This window comes from Lepidochelys kempii, chromosome 17, assembly GCF_965140285.1.
Source record: "Lepidochelys kempii isolate rLepKem1 chromosome 17, rLepKem1.hap1, whole genome shotgun sequence".
Classification (NCBI taxonomy): domain Eukaryota; kingdom Metazoa; phylum Chordata; order Testudines; family Cheloniidae; genus Lepidochelys; species Lepidochelys kempii.
Window position 1 is genome coordinate 17,795,005 of NC_136396.1, and position 19,951 is coordinate 17,814,955.

Consider the following 19,951-nt stretch of genomic DNA (forward strand, 5'->3'; position numbering starts at 1 on the left):
CAAAACAAGATACTTAACTAAGGGTTGGTAGTGCCCGAGGTATCAGCATGGGGGGGGGGGATTATTTATTTACTTGTTTGGGTTTTTACAAAGTCTAACAAAAGAATACCACTCCAACGCTCATAGCACCCTTAATCTTAAAAAATGTACTATAAAACAAACAGACACATCAGTTACCCAAGATCAGCTCAGATAACCTAATGACAACATACATATATATAAAAAACAGAATCGAACCAACCCCAATACACTCCCCAGAGCACCAGCCCTGTCCAACACCCATCTCACAGACAAGAGAAGAAAGGTGGGCCTTGCAGCATGTCCTGAATGCAGAAAAACTTGGGCTGTTGTGAACCTTAGGAGGAAGCATATTCCAAAGGTTTGGAGTGAATGGAGAATGCTCTGGAATCTGCCCTCTCGGTTATAGACAAGGGGCTTCAGCTCAGGTGCCTCCGCTAACCAGAGTGTGGCACTGTGTGCAATGTTCACAAATTTTGCTGAAGAAAGATATTTATTCTTGAAGCCAAATCCAGCAGTTCACTACCCTCATCACTTATGATAAGCTAATAGTGTTACCGTGAAGTGAGTGGTTTTAGTGAATAGCTGTAATACAGTGATGGAGGCTACCAGCACATGTGGCCATAATTTCCATAAGGATTGTGTATAGAGAAGGAAACTCTAAAAGAAGTGGAGGGATAATCAGAAGGAAGCTGCTGGAAACACATATGGCTACAATCTATCTGTGAAACCTGCTGTTGTAACAGAATTCTTCATCTCGATCCTTGTATTCTAGTGGAGCGCTGCAGGGTTAAGATATTCTACTAACTCCGCCTGCTAAAAAGGCAGGATAAATAGAGATACACAAGAGATGAAGCAGGCTCACCAATTGATTAGAAACTGCAGTCTACCTCTTTGGCAGTGCCAAGAAAGTATCATAAGCCCTGGCATCCCTAATGGTTTTCATAGTCCCTTTTTTATCACCGCTTAAGATCTAGGACTCTGTGACCAGTGAAGCTAACACTTAATGCAACTAAATAGTAGTAAGGGAAAATAAATTGACTTAAGACTATATTAAAGAAGTCAGTAATTCAAGAGGCTGGAAGAACAAAGAAACCCATGGAAGCCAAATCCAGCAGGATAATAGCATCAGTCTAGAGGAATGTTTTCCGAGATGGGAATTTCACCCTGCAATAGTGGGTGGGCAACAAATGTTCTGTCATGCCCAATAGTACAGTGAAATAGTGACATCTACAGCTGTCCTGTTGTTTGCATCCTGTAGTAATAATGAGAGTAGTTTCATACTGTTTGTAACTATGGGGTTGGGTTTTTTCCCTCATTGATGCCCATCCAAAAATTTGCTTTACAAATGAGAGTCAGTTTAAAACTTAATAGTTAATAATATATGAGGGGACTATCGTGGGAGCTCCTGTGAGAGTCATGTTGGTACCAGTGAGTGCAGGATGTTTGGGTATTTTGTTTCTAGGGGAAGGGCAGAGGCAGCATGACCCAGAAGGCTCACAAGGATGAGTCCCAGGGGATACATGTGAAGGCTCTGTTCTCTTGACCCACAGAAATCAGTTGTTCTATTCCTGTCAGCTTGAACTAGCTGGCTGAAAAGTCTGTCTGCAGATTTATTAGACTCCTGGCTTCTATCAGTAACCCCATTATGATGTCATAAAATCAGCCAAAGCAATATTATTGTACTAGGGCATGTGTGCCAGTGATGTTTCCAGAGACAGACATGAGAAGATCCAAATGGAACATCAAATCTCAACTTCCTAGAATAAAATAAAATATCAAAACCTCTGATTCTCCCTTAGTTGAAGCAGTGCCTATCTAAGCTGCTGAGAATCTGCCGAGGGACGGTAAGTATTTATTCCCCCTTTGCGTGTACTGCAGTGTTGGAATTGAAATGATTGCCAGTTTTACCTAAGATAAATATTATTTTTATTATTATATATTATTTGTATTACTGTAGTGCCTAGTTTTGGACCAGAAGCCCATTGTGCTAGGTGCTGTACAAACAGAACAAAACAATAAATGATTACTTCACTATCGGCTCTGTTGTCTTCTGCGTCTCTATATTTACTGTAGAAAATATCTTTATTACTGCAAATTGTATCAAGTTACTTATGAACCATGTTGTGAACCTCTTGTGCTCACTGGTAGTTCTTCACACAAGTACTCTGATTTGAGTCAATGGGATTACTTGTGTTAGTAACCACTCACCAGTGTAAGTTTTCCAGGGTCTGATCCTGAACCAACTCCCCACCCCCACCCCCTAAGAATCAGAATAGTAGCGCCCTCTACTAAAGTCCTATGATAACAGAGGTAATAGAAGTCTGAGTGATATACTCTCATGACCCTGGCTTAGCTTGATGTGGGACACAGTAGAGCTGTACTACTGGATAATAATGTAACGCTACGTCCTTTGATACTTCCTGTGCGGAATATTAATTGGGAACGAGAATTGTGTTAGAGGATAACGGTTGGCCTTGCAAAGGATGAAATAAAGCTGTTGAAGGACTGGATGTATGGAAAGCTCTCTTCCTGAATATTCACCTACACTATGATGGGATTTTTTACTCGGTTGGTAACTAGGATGTAGCAAGGTTGATCCCACACATGCAACATGATAAATACATGATTCCTAACCATGTGGGTGTTCCTTATTGCAGCACTTCACTTGAATAGTGTTCTGCCTTAGTTCAAACATGAATGGGGGGAATAACACTGTGTCTGTTACCTGTTTAACCAGTACTTCTGTCTCCCACAGGCTTGATTATTCACTGCCTTGCATCTTGCGTAGTCGCATACACCTGTGCAAAGTGGGTGTAAAATGCTTTCATTCTGATATTGGTAGCATTTCACACTCACTTTACACAGGCTGTAAATGACTACACCACATGCAAGGCAGGAGAGAATCAGGCCCCACGTCTGTGCCAGAGGATATCTCAAAAGTGCAATGCACCATGTGAAAAACAACTTTAACTTTAACCCCCACCCTTGGCACCAGGATCTAAGGCTGTATGAAACAGCTGCCTGCATTTTCACAGAATGTACTGATGATGATGATAATGAATTCCCTCAACTATAAGAGTTACTGGGTAAAATTCTATGGCTTGTGCTATGCAGGAGTCAGACAGCATGATCATAGTGTTCTTTCTGGCCTTAATAATATTGATCTGTTGATCTCAGGGTTGTGCAGTGTGGCAGATGAATACAAGCCAACCAAATTAACACACAGTTGTAGTGGGAAAAATGCTGTTATGTGGTCCATGTTTTCTGTACCGCTGTCAAATGAGTCTGTCCGTCAGTCCCTGGTTCCACTTAACATGGCTCTGTCTGTCGTGTAGACAGGGCTATAAAGCGTCTGTAAACATATCTGCCACTTCTCTGCATTTCACAGCTTCAGGCCTTCACTCTGGCTTTTGGATGATGATTTATTTATTTCTCCATTTGCTTTTGGATGAGGAACCCAAAGCTGCATTTTTTCCAACTCAGCCCAATATCCAGATACAGAATTTCTGACCTACTTGCATTAATTAATCCTTCATTTTAGTCAAAATCTAGAGATAAAATTACTTCAGTATTTAGAAATGTGCATGAGGACATTAAAACTCTAATGAAACATGCTCCTGGTAAAGTACCAGGGTCACACAGCCCAAATTGTAGCCAGATATTCATTATCCAGTGGCGTGAATCATTTTTGAGATGCTAAGGACCTTCTCCTCTGAGGAGCTGAGCATCCTCAAATTCCCACTTAAATCAGGAAGGGGCCAGATGAAGAGCTCAGCTCCCATTTAGGCACTCAAATAAGGTCCAGAGTATCAAAACTTCTTAGACTCCAAAGTGAGCTCCTTTGAGAATCTGCTTATTTGTCTTAAGTGCCTAATGGGGAGCTGAACTCATTTGAAAATCTTGCTCCAATTGTGGGTGCTGAGTCTTTCTGAAAATCTGGCCCTTAGGTTTGAGGGCATCAGCCCATTACAGATAATCAGGCCCAAGGCATTGCAAATATGGACAGAACCCATTAAGGTAATTCATTCTGTGTTGCCATTGCTGCATGATTTTGGATGGATGTTTGTTTTAACAGAGCTGCAGCAAAAAATTGTTTACGTAGACAATCGTGTCTCTGCTCTCTCAGGTCCTGGGCAATTTGCCCATCATATATTTGGGTTAGCAGTCAGTTTACGAGTGACTGTTCCCATCTGTCTCCACAGTAAGTTATTAACATTTAATGGGCTAACTGGGTTGCGTTAAGAAACCTTTTCTTCATGCAGCCATCTCCTTCAGGAATAACTCTTGCTGCATGATTTATTTTGACTTCTCATTGACCAATTCTCCCAGTCTAAAAAAAATCTTGCTGCTTATTAAGATGTTAAGAGATAGAAAAAGTTACTGTGTGTTGATTGCTGTCTAAACTAAATCCATTTATTTGATAAAGATGGTAACAGAGAGATGCATATTAAGCAAGAACTCACTGGACTGATTCCACCTCAGACCTCCCACAGAATTAGCACCCAGCTATATATAGGGGCATTTTACCATGGCTACAAAAGACACACATTTCTGTTTACAGAGGGTCCGTGGAAACTCAATCCCTCCTTTATGAACGATTAAAGAAAGAAATGTAACTTTCTGTGCTCCAATATTTCAGTTCCCCTTAGGCCAGAAACAGTGGGTAAATATTTTCTGTAGATATGCAACTCTATTAATATAAATGAGGATCATGCATCTAAACTCCTGTGCATTGTGCTAGATATTTAAGAAAATGGATGTAGGTATAATTTCATCTTGGGTTATGTTACAATTGACACTAAATAAAAATTATTCAGGACTAACAACAAATTGGTAAAGGTTTTGTGTCCAGAAATCTATTAAGAGTGCAGGAAATATTATATGTGTGATTCTAATAGGGATCTAAAGTTAAGTCATTCTTTTTCTGACCTACAATGGAGGTAGCATGCAATGTTGACAATTCTCACTATTTTGTCATGAATCTCACGATACTAGGTGTTCTTCCAAGCTCCTGGGAATATTCGAGAATCTTAGTTTTCATTTAGAAAAATAAAGACATTTCCAGCTCCCTTTGTTGTGGGGAAAAAGCTGGAAAACATGAACCCTAATTGCTCCAAGTACAGAAGGCAATTAAAAAGACCCCAAAGTTATTTAAAATCTCATGGTTTTTAAGCCCATTGGGGACTATTTGAGGCCTTGTCTCAATGGTTGTGGTTAGCAATACTGCAGCATGTTTGAATTGTGAAGAAGCCCTGTGCCATGCTTTAACAATACCCCTGGCTGATTGAGAAATAGTGTTAACGAACTCCAAAGTATTGTGCAATCTTCCACTAAAAAAATTGTCAAGTACGACATGAGTTCTTTTAAAATGGAAGAGTGAAGGGGAGAAATAGGGAGACTCCATGAGTCTCTAATGGGAGACAAACAAACACGTTTGTACACATATGTTCCAAACACATGGAAGACATTTTCCCCTTTTTGGTGCACATACTGTCCCTTTGAATTGCCCCGGAGTGTCCTGCACATCTCCTGCATAGAAGTGCTGGTGTAAGTGGTGGGCATTTTGTTTAGCATTGACATAGTGAATAGCCGGTGCAAGGCCATTTTTTCCTTCCTTCCTCTCTCTGTTATTAACTGGGTAATTCAATTAATTTCAACAGTAACGTACCCAGAACTGCATGAATTTCGCAAAGAGCTTGTCTGCAACAAAGACAGCCATGCATTTGCCCTTTCTTATGACTTTTCATTATTTCTGTGTCTGCCTAGAAGTCTTTCTGGCTCGTAGAAAAATATCAGAGTAGACCATTGTGCTGTCTTTTTTTTTTTTTTTTTTTTTTTAAACAAATTACATTAATACTGCTTTTGCGCTGACAGATCTTAGACCTTTTAGAAAGCACCATCTCACCTTTATCTCAGCTACCTGCTGTGTTAGCAGCCCTGACAACTTATTTATGACCTGCTGACTACTGCTCTCTGCTCCAGTATTAGTATCTTCTATAGCCCAGATCTTTGTTATAAGAGTGTCATGGTTTTTCCCCTTCCTGCCCTCTGCCTAAAATTTCATGTGACTGGTAGTCTAGAAAATGGCAGTATTCTACTGGTCATTCCTGTCCCTCCCGTTGTCTGAGCCTGATCCTCCCTCCACCCGCCATGGCACCACTGTGATGTTTAAAGAGTACCGCTTTATGACCCCTTTACACAGCCAGAGCAGTATTAAAGAGCTTCAGTGTAAGTGAGAATCAGGCCCTTTTGTTCTCACATTGCTAGCTATCACAGTTACAGGGCTAGCTGCACTTCTGTCCTCTTTCAGGGCTCAGACCTTTACCTCTCCTGGAGTGAAATGCCACAATTGTCTTGTTCTTATACCAGGCCCTGGGATACAGTATCTGTGGATCAACTGTTCTCACCCACCTGAGGTCCAGCTGAACTAGGGTACCTGCAGTTCCTCTCAGTCTGTGATCAGTGGTGAACAGGGATAGGACAGACTTCTTGAAACAAAAGTGTTGTTTATTTTAACAGTGGAACAAAGCTTTTAAAACAAAAGCATTTTAAAACATGTCTTTCTGACCTAAAGTGTTCCCATCCACTGATGGTAACCTAGACAGACCAGTATGTTACTGTGTCTGAGTCTGGTTCCCCCAAACAACTACTGCCCAATCTCAATGAATTCCCAGGCATTTACTCCTCTGGTCCAGACCATTCCTGTAGGCTCAATAGGAGATCAAGCCAGAGTCCTTAGGGCCAATAGTTCTGGCATTGTCTCTTAACAACTCATAAGTGTTTTCTGAGAAGTGGCTTATCTTAAGCCATTGTGGCCCTTCCTGCTTTTGTTTTTCCCGACAGTCCCTTATTAGACTAAACCAACATATTCATACACTGAATGTCCCAATAACCAGGTCAACATACAGTGTTCATAAGTTATTACAGAGCAGCTCCAAATCCATCACACTGGTATGTCCCTTAATATGATTTGAATGTAATTTATTTGTATATGGTTGGTTTATTTCCTTTTGCTTTTGAAGAGGAGAGAGAGGGAAGCGTTATGCCTAGTTATCACCAGCATTTTTAATCTGTCACATTCATGAGCACTGAAATGTATTCTCATGGGAGGGAAGTGTTCTCCTGGCGTGAAATTTTACATTGCCAAGTTCCAGCTTTGAGCAAATATATGCACCACTGAAAATTGTTTATGAGAGAAATGCTGACAGAGATCATCAACTAACTATCACAGTGCTAACACACACTAATGTAATTTTATTTCAGAGTATTGTCATAATAAAAATTATTTTTGTTTTTAAAAGTCCTTACCGGTGTTGTTAATACTACTGATCATACAGTCCTTTGCTTTTAACAGTAATCCATTTAAGGGAACAACTTGCATGAGCAACTACCATTTGTGTGAAGAGGGGTTTACAAGATTGGGGGCTAGATTATTAAACCCAGGAAAAACTATTTTAAAAAATCAAATGTTCTTGCTACCGTTTGTGTTGATTGTTTACTTTTTATAAGACCCTTATCTTGGGAATTGAAACTATTTCCCTTCTTTGACCCTTTTCTGGCACAGTTCTGCAGCATTTTGGTTGCAAAAGCTTCAGACAAATGTTAAATTTGAAATCAATTTTCATAAGCATTTGTGGAAACTTTTCAATTAATACAACCTGCAAACTCAACCTGAGATTTGAATATCAAACAGGGCTATTTCTTTCCAACACATTGTTGTTAATAATAATGTTTCTGCAAGCAAAATGATGTATTTATTGTCACTTGTACAACACCGTTTAGATTGTGCCCGTCAGTTATACCTCTTTGTCTCAGATTCTGCCCTCAGAATAGCTATAAAACCCCCAATCTTTAGATATGCCTTTATTTGCTCCTGTACAACCCCTTTGTCTGTAGGCAGAATCTGGTGTACATTATCCTTATTAGTGATCATAAGGCCAAAGAAGAATTGATTTTCACTTCCCAGTCTGAATATCCTCGCAGTTGTGTGTGGGGGGGAGAATTCTGTACTTGTAAATGGAGCAAATTAACAGAATATTACTACGAGAAGCTTTATGCATAAGATTGTCATTTGTAGTTACCTTATTAACCATATATTGGTATTTTCTTTAATCAGGCCACAGATAAGTGAAGAGCTCAAAGAAGTGATTGTAAGGATGCTGGATAAAAATCCAGAAACGAGGATAACAGTTCCTGAGATTAAGGTAAATTCATCATGAATGTTATATTTATTTGGAATTGTTTCATGTAATCTCAGTTGGTTTCATATTTCTTGTATTACTTGTAATGTGACAAAACTTACCAGCATAGCTCAAAGGGTGAGTACATTCACTTGGCTCCATATTTGTATGACTTAAAATCACTCTGATGCTGCTTATTTCTGAGAATATTAATAAAAGGGGATTTTTAATTAAAATTGTTCAAAATCTGGATAAAACACTGACAGCGTTTCCCACAAACACTTTTGTAGATTGAAATCTTGTTTTTTTACTGAGATGGCTAACTTGAGTTATCAGACCTGTTCCCTAGTCTAGCAGACACAGATGTGTGTTGCAGTGACTGTGAAGCTGAATACTATACGTGTATGTACTTGTTGTTCATACCATGCTGGCTGTTGTTATACATGTAGGAATGGGATCAAGGAATGTAGCGTCCATTTCTGTCAACATTACCTTGGTCATTGTTCTGCAAAGCTCATGAATCCAGAGCAACGAACACCCCTGATGGAGAAAGATGCTCCATGCTGCTTTGTACATTTTGTTTCAGGACTGATACCATGTTCTGCTATCATTAGTCACTGAGAAGTCTCACCTATTTGAAAAGAGTCAGAGGGCTTGTCTACACTGGCGTGAAAAAAACACCCCCCTGAGCGCAGCAAGTTTCAGCGCTGTAAAGCGTCAGATAGTATAGATAGATAGTGGCCAGCGCTGGGAGCCGAGAGCCCTCTCCCAGCGCAGCGCTGCTGGTGTAAACCAGCCCAGAGAAACTGAAGTTGAATAAAGCAGGGGTGGGGGTGGATTAACTATATCTACCCTCTCCTAATTTGCATCTCGGATGTATCACTCTTGTTATTCACAGTTATTTAGGTCTAATTGTTTGGCAAACTCAGTTTGGAATTGCAGTTAACAAAAAAAAATCAAGGAAATTATATGGGGGAACATAAGGAAATTGCTGTTTCTGAATCATGTTGATGCACGAAATACACTTATCTCCTAATTGAAATGCTCACACGACTTAGATATTCCATACTTTTAATAAAAATGATTTCATTTAGGGTCGACTGTGGTGTTTTGCTTCTGAAGAGGGTTGTTATAAGCATGAATAATCATCTTTGGAATACACAATTTAATTAAGTGCCATAAAGAAGTTCTTTGCTGAGCTCTTGAAAAGTGCTCTGGACACCTGCACTAAACTCCTTCTAAAGTTTGTAGGCAGCAAACATCAGTCTGATTGAATGCTGTGGACTAGTCCCCAGGAGGTAGGCAGGTATTTTTTAAAAGCATAGTGGATGCTGTTCTGATTAACCTCCATAGGTGCCAGCCCTTGGACAAATACACTGATATCAAAGAGCCCCACTCCAGTACTGTTTGTTTATACTTGAAACCCCTTGTATTATGTAGCACATTAGACCAAAATTATGCACAGGCCTCCCATGCCCTAAACTGATTTATATGACATTATGGGACAATGCTAATTAATTACAAGATCATCTAATAAGCCATGTGGTTACTAAACTAGAGGAGCAGGGAGCAGCACAAGAAGGTGAAGTGTTCTCTGGGGAGGGAAAGTGGGAGGCCTGCTGGAAGATGCAGGTACATCTGAGGCTCCTAAACCACATAGGAGCCACTCCTGTGGCGTTTAATTATTTGGGAAAGAAGACACATCCTCTAACAAGCTTCTTCCTGCTCCCTCACGGTCATCTGTGCCTCCTTCCACTGGCTGCGTCCTATCCAACAATCCCCTAGTTTGCAATGTAATCCACCTCCCCTGAAGACCCTCATATGTTGGGCAAACAAGCTGAACAGCCGGAAGGTGGTAGGAGGGTGGCCATGTTTTTTTTTAGTGATGTGGTATGAACATTAGTCTGTGTGGCATCTAGGCAAAAAGGTAAGTTGTGTGGGCAATTGCATAGCCATGTAACCACATCGTGTATAGGGGCCTCTCCATGACCCTGAAACATTACATTAGTGTTAGGCCAAAATGCTCAGACTTGGGTACTATATTATATGTTTACCTAGGTGGCCTGATTTCCAGAGATACTGAGCATTTGCAGCAGCATCTGAACTCACGAGTTATTGAGTGCTTAGCACTTCTGAAAATCAAGCCACTTGTTTAGGTGCCTAAATTTAGGCACCCAAGTTTGAAAACACATTATGGCGCTTTTCCTGGGCCTGGGTTGTTAAAGTGTCTGTGTATGTGAGAGAGAGCTGCTGTTGATGAACGGGATTTTCATAGGTTTTGACTGAATTCAGTGGAAATTGAGTGCCTAACTCTCTTATCCCCTTTGAAAATGCCAGCCCATGACAATTAGTGCTGATGGTCTCTTAAGGTCTATAGAGACACTACACACAGTCGCTGGAGTGCAACAGAACCTCTGAGTTAGCCCTCAGCCTGTTGATTCAGCATGTGCCAACCTATGTGGAAAATGGAGCCATCCTGACTCGCAGCTTGTAATAATAATCAGCCCTATAGTCATTATTTCCCAATATTAACTAACATCTATCCACACTGTGTGAAGTACAAGGGACATACACATTTAGGATTCTCTGCAGTGGCTTGTTCACCGCTTTCTTTGCGTCCCTTTTCATGTAGTTGCATCCCTGGCTAACAAAGTTTGGGGAGGATCCACTGCCTCTGGAGGAAGAGCATTGCACTGTGGTGGAGGTGACTGAGGAGGAGGTGAAGAATTCCGTCAAGACAATCCCAAGCTTGCCAGCTGTAGTAAGTGAAAACAGGAGCTTTCTAAGCTTTTATGTTCCGGGAGATATGTCACTTTCTTTGAACCATCAGCTTGTGAAGCAATCTCAACGTGAGGGATAGACAAATTTCCAGTGTATAATGTGCATGATTTAGCCATTCAAGTCAGTGGGAGTTGTTCATGCCTTTGAGCTGTGCATTTACCTCAAAAGGTTTACTGGTACTCCAACACACGGGGGCCTGGTCCTGCAGCCCTTATCCATATGAGCATTGACGTCAAAGGGGCTACTCAGATAATAGGTGCAGGGCCAAGCTCCCCAGGTGGCCAGCACCAGAGGAAGCAAATGATAGAAGCAATTCAAATTTGCAAAGACTTATTACCAGACGCATATGTAACTCCAATCCCAACACCACCACTACGACTGGAAAAAGGGAGAGCAGTGAGGGAGAGTAAAGGGTTGTTTGCACGGTTTGCTGTGCAGCCACCCATGTACATAGACAAGGCAAGAAGCAGAGCTGCAAATGGCCCAGAAAATTCAGCATAGGACACGCTCTGGTAGTTGTTGAGCATATTCTCTTTGGATCAGCAGTAAGGCCTGATCAAAAGCCCATGAAATCAATGGGAGTCTTTTCATTGACTTCAGCGGACTTAGTACCAAGCTATAGGTGCCTGTAGCAACTGAGTGGGCACTAGGTACCTCTAGAGATATAGACCTGAGAACTCGAATCCTATTCTTTTCCCATTTTGAAGGCAATTTAATCATATGGTATTTTCCCTCTAGAAATAAATGTGTGAAGCCTTTTCCTACAGAATCTTCTATGTGATGGAATAATAAACACACTGCAAAATATTGACCTCCAGGTTTAAAATAAATCATTAAAATTACAATGGGTAGTTAAGAACTCAGCCTTTCTGCTTTAGGCTCTTAAACACTGGGCTCCAGTGTCAGGAGCTGAAAGACTTGCTTCCCTTTATGAGATGTGTCCTGGCAGGTTTAAAATTTTTTTGTTTAATGAAAGGAAAAGATGAAATTGTAATGAAAAGGGGACACTTTACTGATTGCAAATTGAGGTTATGCTTAAGTGTGCGTGTGGTGACCAGATGTCCTGAAATTGACATATGAAGTGCAGTATTCCAGACAAATATAGGTCATGGTCCTGAAGAGTCTTCCTGGCATAAAACTACATGCCTGCTTTTCAATTATTGAAACAAAATATTGTTAACATATCCTCACTTATTTAAAAAGCAAAGGGGGGTAAGCCAGGTCTAAAGCTGGTGGCTTAAGAACTTCCACATGTGGGAGGAAAATACTAATACCATCCCATAATTTGGGGAAAAATCCATAGACCAGAGCTACAGCTGGTGTAAATCAGTGTAGCTCCATTGGTTGGTTTCAATGGAGCTACATCAGTTTGCATCCGCTGAGAATCCGGCCCCATGTTTCTCTACTGATTTTAGAATGCAATCACTGAAATATTGCAGAATTTGTGAGCCTACCTCATCACCATGAGCCAGCTACCCTGTGTCTTTTAGATAAGATTGAACTGTAAAACTTGTTCTAAGGTGTCTCATGGTTTTTTCCCCTAAGTCAGAGGGCTTCTCTTTTCCTAAACTATTTGTTAAATAGTGAAAGTCAAAATGACAGCTTATTTGACAGCCCTGGAAACTTCGATACTCTGTTTATTCTCGTGCATCTCCACAATAGCTAAAGTCTTATACTGTGCTTATAGTGATGGTATCTGATATTCTTCAGGGAATCCTGATACCTAGAAATAGAAACAATAAGATCTGTTAGTAACCGAGATGGCCCCAAACTTAAACACCAGGCACCTAAATGGAGTTAAGGATTGGGGGAGTACAGAATCTGAACTTGAATCTAAATCTAAATTTAGTGACTAATCCCACTAGGGCGGGGTAATTGTGACAATTCCTTCACCCAGCCACTGAGGTGGTGTGGCTATTTACTTCTCCTTTTTTGGGGCTTGTGATAAAACCACATTCTAACCTTTAATGACTCTCACAACTTCCCTATGAGGTAGATAAGAGAACATTATTATTTCCATTTCACAGATTGGAAAAGGGATTTAAAGTGGCCAGATCCTCAGCTGGTGTAAATCAACATAGTTACATTGAAGCAAATGAAGCTAATTCATTTATGCCAGCTGAGGATGTGGCCAAAGAGGTTTAAAATGACTTCCAAAGTCACAAAGGGAGTCACTGTCAGAGCTGGAACTAAGTCTTATGAGCTCTTGGCTCCCAGTCCTGTGCTCAGGCAACCAGCCTGTTCCCTTCCCTCTAGTCAATGGGTGTTGACAGTATTCATATAGCTATTTCTAGCAATGCTTTGCAAACAGAGATCTAACTTCAGTAGCCAATGGATCAGCATTTATACCAAACAGAAACCTAAGGGCTATTATACAGATCCCTCTAGTTCAGTTTTTACCTGTGAAACAGCATTACAATTTTATTAAATTAACAAAGTAATCATTATATTCCTCTGATCTAGTGCTTAGAGCAGCATTATAAAGATGATGAAAATTCTGTGCCACCTATCTTCTCTGATCTGTTTTTCCTTCTTCAAAGATTTTAGTGAAGGCCATGCTAAGGAAACGCTCATTTGGAAACCCATTTGAGGTTCAGGCCAGAAGGGAAGAGAGGTCCATGTCTGCTCCAGGAAACCTATTAATGTATGTATATCTGCCCCTTCTAGTGCTCTGCCTGAGCTGTATATGGCCGCTTCAAGGAACAAAGTAGTGTGGGAGGAATAATGGAAACTGTTTTCAGATAATTTCCTTAGAATTTAAAGGTGAATTTCATGTGGAAAATCAGTCAGTGGAGTTACACTAGGGATGAATAAGGCCTCAAGTGTCATTTGGGGTTGAAGTATAATGAAACATCCACATTAGAACAGAGTAAACATTTCTTTGTATGGATGCAGCTACTTTCATATTTAGGGCCACGTCTTGAGCTGATGTAAATGAATGCAGCTCCATGGACTTCAGAAGAGTTGTACCCATTTAGAGCAGCTCAGAATCTAGCTTTTTAGCCAGTTTGTTTATTATATACTGTGTGTAGTTTAAACAGTACTCAAACATCAAGCTAGCAAAGTATCCATTGATGAAATTCAACTAGGTTATTTAATTCTTAGGTAAGTAGCCTCTGCTCTGCTGTCCATGAACAATAGAAGTAGGAGGTTTGGAGGAGTCCAGCTGAGTCATCTAGACATTAAAAAATAAAAAACCTGTAAAACTAGAAGCATGCTGATATATTTCAGCTCTGCTCTGGAAATCAGTGACCCATGTAATCTCTGTAAACTGGAAAATGTGCACATCCTGGACTGGGTCTGGAAGCCAGTGATGGACACCTTTGACATTACATTATTGGTATTGTGGGAACCAACAAAACGCATCATATGTGATAAACCAAGCTACAGTACATAGCGTACATCGGGGTCAGCAACCTTTCAGAAGTGGTGCGCCGAGTCTTCATTTATTCACTCTAATTTAAAGTTTCACGTTCCAGTAATACATTTTAATGTTTTTAGAAGGTCTCTTTCTATAAGTCTGTAATATATAACTAAACTATTGTTGTATGTAAAGTAAGTAAGGTTTTTAAAATGTTTAAGAAGCTTCATTTAAAATTAAATTAAAATGCAGAGCCCCCCGGCCCGGTGGCCAGGACCCAGGCAGTGAGAGTGCCACTGAAAATCAGCTCGCGTACCGCAGGTTGCCTACCCCTGGCATACATGCATCATGCCTAAAACTCAGTATCTTCCATGCTAAACGAACACCGCTCTTAGCAGATTTCCAAAGATGCTGATAACTTTTTATATATATTAACTAAACTACCTAACTACATCTTTGGAAATACAAAGTATTTTCTCTCACCAGTGTGTAGGGATTTGAGTGGGTTGCTCTCGTTAAAGATGATGGGACTTTAAGGCCCAATCCTGTACTAATGAAGTCAGAAGCAATTTTGCCACTGACTTCAGTTGGAGCAGGATCAAGGTAATGTGCAAATCCCCAGCACGCAATGGAGCCTACATCAGTTAGGCCTTGTCTACGCTGCCACTTTACAGCCTGAAACTTTCTCGCTCAGGGTATGAAAAAACACGCCCCTGAGTGATGCAAGTTTCAGCGCTGTAAAGTGCAGTGTAGACAGTGCACCAGCTCTGGGAGCTACTCCCCTCATGCGGGGTGGGGGTTTTTACAGTGCTGGGAGAGCTGTATCCCAGCGCTGGTGCTGAGACTACATAGCCATGTTACAGCACTTCTGCGGCAGCTCTGCCATGGCAGCACTTTAACGTTGGTAGTGAAGACATACTCTCAGAGTGTTCAGACAGTGTTGTGCGATAAAGACTGATCCTCATTAGAACTTCTCATAAAGCTGTGAAGAACTGATCTTAAGGAAAAGCCATTTAACTGTAAGGATTTTTGTTTGATACTTGGGTCAGGAATATTAGCCAGGGCCTTGTCCTAATTTTAACTCACAGTTCCCTGTATGACACACAGGCCAAGTTCCAACTCCCATATGTTTCCTTAATTAAATTTTGCACAACAGATGGTAACACAGGACCTGCCATACACTGTACTAGTCAGATGGCTGGCACCATCTAGCTGAGTGTCCTATAGCTCTAGCTATCTGCCCAGATCCTTACAACGGAGAGAGAGAGAGAATGACTACATCCAATTAGATACTTTTCTCCTTTGTATCTGCCTCCCTTCTCCCATCTACTATAGGAGACTCTTTCAGAGGTAGGAGAGTTAAAGGACCTTGATCACCATAAAGAAGCACCTTTGCTCTTTATATTTTATTGCCTTAACCTTTTCAGAACCAAAAGCCTGCTGTAAATCTACCTCATGATTAACCAACTGTGGATAATGAACTGCACTCCTGATCCAGAAAGGAAAGAGTTACTGCAGTCATGTTGAACTGAACCTGGCTAACAGAAGAAGCACTTCTATCTTTATGACCTTACCTAGAACAGGTTTTAATATCTTTTTCCCAGGAACCCAATCCTATGAGGTGCTGAGTGCTTCCTTTTAGGGTTCTGAGCATGCTCAAATCCCATTGAGATTTGGCCTGTAGTGAGTGCAGAGATGTACCATGCTCTCTGATTTCTGCTGCCAGTTTTCTGAAGCTCACTGATTTTCAGAGTCTACAGACTGACAGTTTCAATCCAGGCTGGCAAGCGAGATGTCATCCAAGAGACTGCTCTATATGATGTGATTTTTAGCTTCAAGTACAGTCTCGGGTACATGTCAGAAGAGCATTTCAAATGTGGATACTTCATCAGCTTAGCAGGAAGAGTTTATCTTCACTTTATATAACTCTCAGACCATCACTTTCCATTCCTATCATCCTATGACATAGCCTCACATAGTTCCTTGCCAGTGAGTCTCTTCACTCTATGATGTTGAGACTTTACTGAGTCTAAAGAAAAATACCAAATAGCTGTCAGACCCTCCAGACTGTTTAACTCAGGGGAAGCAATGGGTGCTTTTTTTCCCCCCCTTTTCTTCAAATCTTATCCTAACTGGTATATTAGGATTTTCTCTTGTTCTCATAGAAATCACTGAGATACATAGGAATAGCCATACTGGATTAGACCAGTGGTCCATCTAGTCTGTCTCTGACAGTAATCAGTGCCAAATGTTTAAGAGGAAGGTAGCATAAGAAACCCTTTAGTAGGCAATGATAGAATAAACTACCAGTAGGAGACATTTCTTCCTGACCCCTCTGTTTGTCTTATGCCCTGAAGCATGAGGGTTTATATCCCTTCTAAAAAAATCTTTATCCAATCTATCTGATTTTTTAAAATCTTATTAAGCCTTGGTGACAGGTAGTATACTTCTATTGTGTCCCTTTTATTTATCTCCTCTCTAAATTGAACAATTCTAGTCTTTTCAGTCTCTTGTTGAATGGAAGCTTTTCGCGCTTCCAGTCATTTTCATCCACCATGTCTAGACTTAGTTTCCTTAATAGCCTCTTGTGTGGCACTGTGTCAAAGGCTTTTTGAAATAAATTATGTCAGCTAGTTCTCGTTTATCCAGTATTGTGTTGGCTTGCTCAAGGTACTTGATTTACAATAATGAGCCAGTTCACTGATTGAATCACAGCCAATCTGTGGTTGCTCCAAAGCAAGGAAGTTTATATCTCTTCCTTAAAAAAAAGTTTATCCTATCTATTGTAACCTTTGTGTGTGCAAGTGCTCAACTATGCTGTCCTCTTCACTTAATTGTACCCAATCAGCTTATGTGATATCATGCAATCAGCATTTCTGGCACCTTCCAGTAATGTTTGATTACCCTAAACTAAGACTTGCAAAAATGGACCTTATGGACCAGCATAGGAATGTTTCTAATTAAATCAAGAGACATTGACACATCAGACAGTATTTCTTACATACAGTGATATATTTAATACTGTAAACAGATAATTTAAAATAATATGAATTTTTATTTTTATGCATTGTAAAAGTTAGATTAGTGCACTTGAATGAAAGAGATTTAAGCTTTCTTTCTCTGTGTTTTGCTTCATTGCATTTAAGAAAATACAGAAAGCAAGAGGCAAAGCTATTTTATTTCTGTGAAGTCTAAGTGGGAGTGCTCATTGTACTAGGTGAATTATGTCCTGATTACATTGAGTATATTTGCAAAGAGAAATTGTGCTAGATATTAAACTCATGCTTCATGCCAACCTAACTTTCTTAATTTACAATGGATTGTTCTGTATAAAATCATCTCCAATATAAAAGTAAAATAAAATATAAATTATGTTATGAATGGTGCCAAGTTAATTGAAATAAATCTAGAACAAGAGTAAAGGATAACAAACTTCTAGGAACTAACCATGTTAAATCACATTGTTACAGTATAAGGGCTTGATATTGCAAAGTCTGGCCCTGATCCCACAAAGCATGTAAGTACACACAACTTTAAGCCCATGAGTAGTCCCACTGAAGTCATATATTACATATATTTGATTTGAGGTCATAGTCATACTCAGTGTGCTTTAATTTAAGCATGTGCTTAAATCCTTTGCTGGGTCAGGGCCAGAGTGCTCAGCATCTTGCAGGATTAGTCCTAAGGCAATATTGTGTATGCTGCTTCAGAAGTTCACGTTCAGGGGCAGTATGTGTCTTCAGAATGGTGGGATAGATTCTCAGCTGGTATAAATCAGAGTAGTTCCATTAACTTTAATGCATCTATGCCTTTGACACCAGCTGAGGATCTGGCACATTGAGTCTTTAAAGCAAGTACACATAATACACAACAGTAAGGACTAGATTGAGGAAAAGTTATACTGCAGGGTGGCTGAACTATCTGTTATATGCCCTCCACTATCTGCCACCTGTTTTCTGTACATACAACATCGGCAATGATGCAGCTCTGTTATCCAGATGGCCTGTGAGCTGCTCTATGTGTCTCATCTTAGCCAATATCCATGTGAGCATTTGGTTTATAAGAAAAACAAAACATGACACTTTCCTCTAACGTATCTAAAGTAATTTATATTCAGTCTTATGTAAGATTCATCTTAGTTATATGGGGATAGCTCTCATTTTAAGAATTTAACTGTTCAAATCCAATTAGTCTGCAGAAACATAGTCAGTAACTTTGCAGAAAGTACAAATCATTTTGGCAGCACCCACACTTGATGTTCTTGTGAAAAGTGTGATAGGATTGTAAAAGATGCAAGTGTTCAGAACTTTGGCTTTACATCTCATCAAGCAGGCAGTATGCTCAGCATCACAGTTCCCCCTACAACCATGTGTGTGTCCATTGGTGACTGAGAGGGAACAGTACCTCCTAGTGAATCACCCACATCAGTTCCTAGGAGCTCTGGATATTGCTGAGCACACCAGCACCCACTAGACTCAATTCTGCTGTCCTCACTCAAACAAAATTCCCATGAAAGCAACATTGCAGACTTCACGATTTGGCTCATGTTCCTGAGTGGAAATTGAGAGCACTTTGCATGGTCTAATAGTGAGCTCCTGTGTGCTGAAAACACACTGGAAACTGAAGTGCAACCTGTGTCACCTTTATTATATTAAAGGTATCTCTGTTATATTAATGAAGCAAACAAATTTTTAAAAAATCCCAACAACACTGTTTTTCCACATCCCTGACTGTACTGTCTTTGAAGTGTGGTAAATCAGTGATGGTATTGTTGCATTGTGTTCCTACATAGGAAAAAAGAGAAGCAATTAGAAAACTTTCCCAATTTCACATTCAATTTGTGTAATTAGGCTGCTTGTAAAATAGTTGGGGTTTTTCTAAGCCATATGTACTGCGTGCTGCTGAAGTCAACTTGCATCTGTGTCAGTGTCAAGAATCTTCCTGCAAGAACCCTTTTGACAGCTGAGTTAGCTTTTCAATATCTGGTGCCTAATTAACATTTCTGAAAAGGGATCTGCCCTTTAGAAAAAGAGAGAAAGATGCCAATTTAACAGCCTACTCATTGAGTTTCTTAGGTTGGAAGCTGCCTGACTTAATTAATTTCTTCACAATCTTTCTACTACCTGCTCACAATATGCCAAGCTCTATTCTGGGAAATGCTTAGGGAAGAAGATGCAGATCAAAGTTCTTTACAAAAGCAGGAGACCTTTCATAGCTGTTACAGATTTTGATCCTTAAATGGCCTTGCTTTAAAAATAGTTTTTAAATTCATGGGGAGGGCTTAAATTTTTCAATTCTTGTAAGATTTTGAAAAATCCTTTCCTGTTTGTTATTTATTTCTTTACTTAAATGTCTAGAAATGTTTAAAAGGCACCTATGCTTAGGCATTTGGCAAATATTACAATTGAATGGAGCTAAAATGAAGATGGCTGTTTTTAGCAACACTATTTATATAGCTTCTGCCTCTGGCAAAAGTACCACTGTACACCTACATCACTGATTGAGCTTGGAACTGTGTTTAACTGCTGCTACAGGTCACAAAACACTGTGGGACTGATCTTCTGGCTCTCACTTTGGTCCCTACATGCTGCTCCAGTATATAGGCAGC

The 19,951-nt window shown here is 40.1% G+C and overlaps 1 protein-coding gene across 8 annotated transcripts in view; it reads left to right on the top strand.

Annotated features, from left to right (window-relative positions):
* Positions 1-19,951, top strand: part of CAMKK1 (calcium/calmodulin dependent protein kinase kinase 1) — a 196,134-nt gene that overhangs the window by 162,441 nt on the left and 13,742 nt on the right. For all 8 annotated transcript variants that reach the window (XM_073315804.2, XM_073315803.2, XM_073315808.2 and 5 more), the window contains 3 exons: positions 8,138-8,225; positions 10,834-10,962; positions 13,523-13,626. In XM_073315804.2, coding sequence (XP_073171905.1) covers positions 8,138-8,225; positions 10,834-10,962; positions 13,523-13,626 — 321 coding nt within the window. The remainder of the gene's footprint in view (positions 1-8,137; positions 8,226-10,833; positions 10,963-13,522; positions 13,627-19,951) is intronic.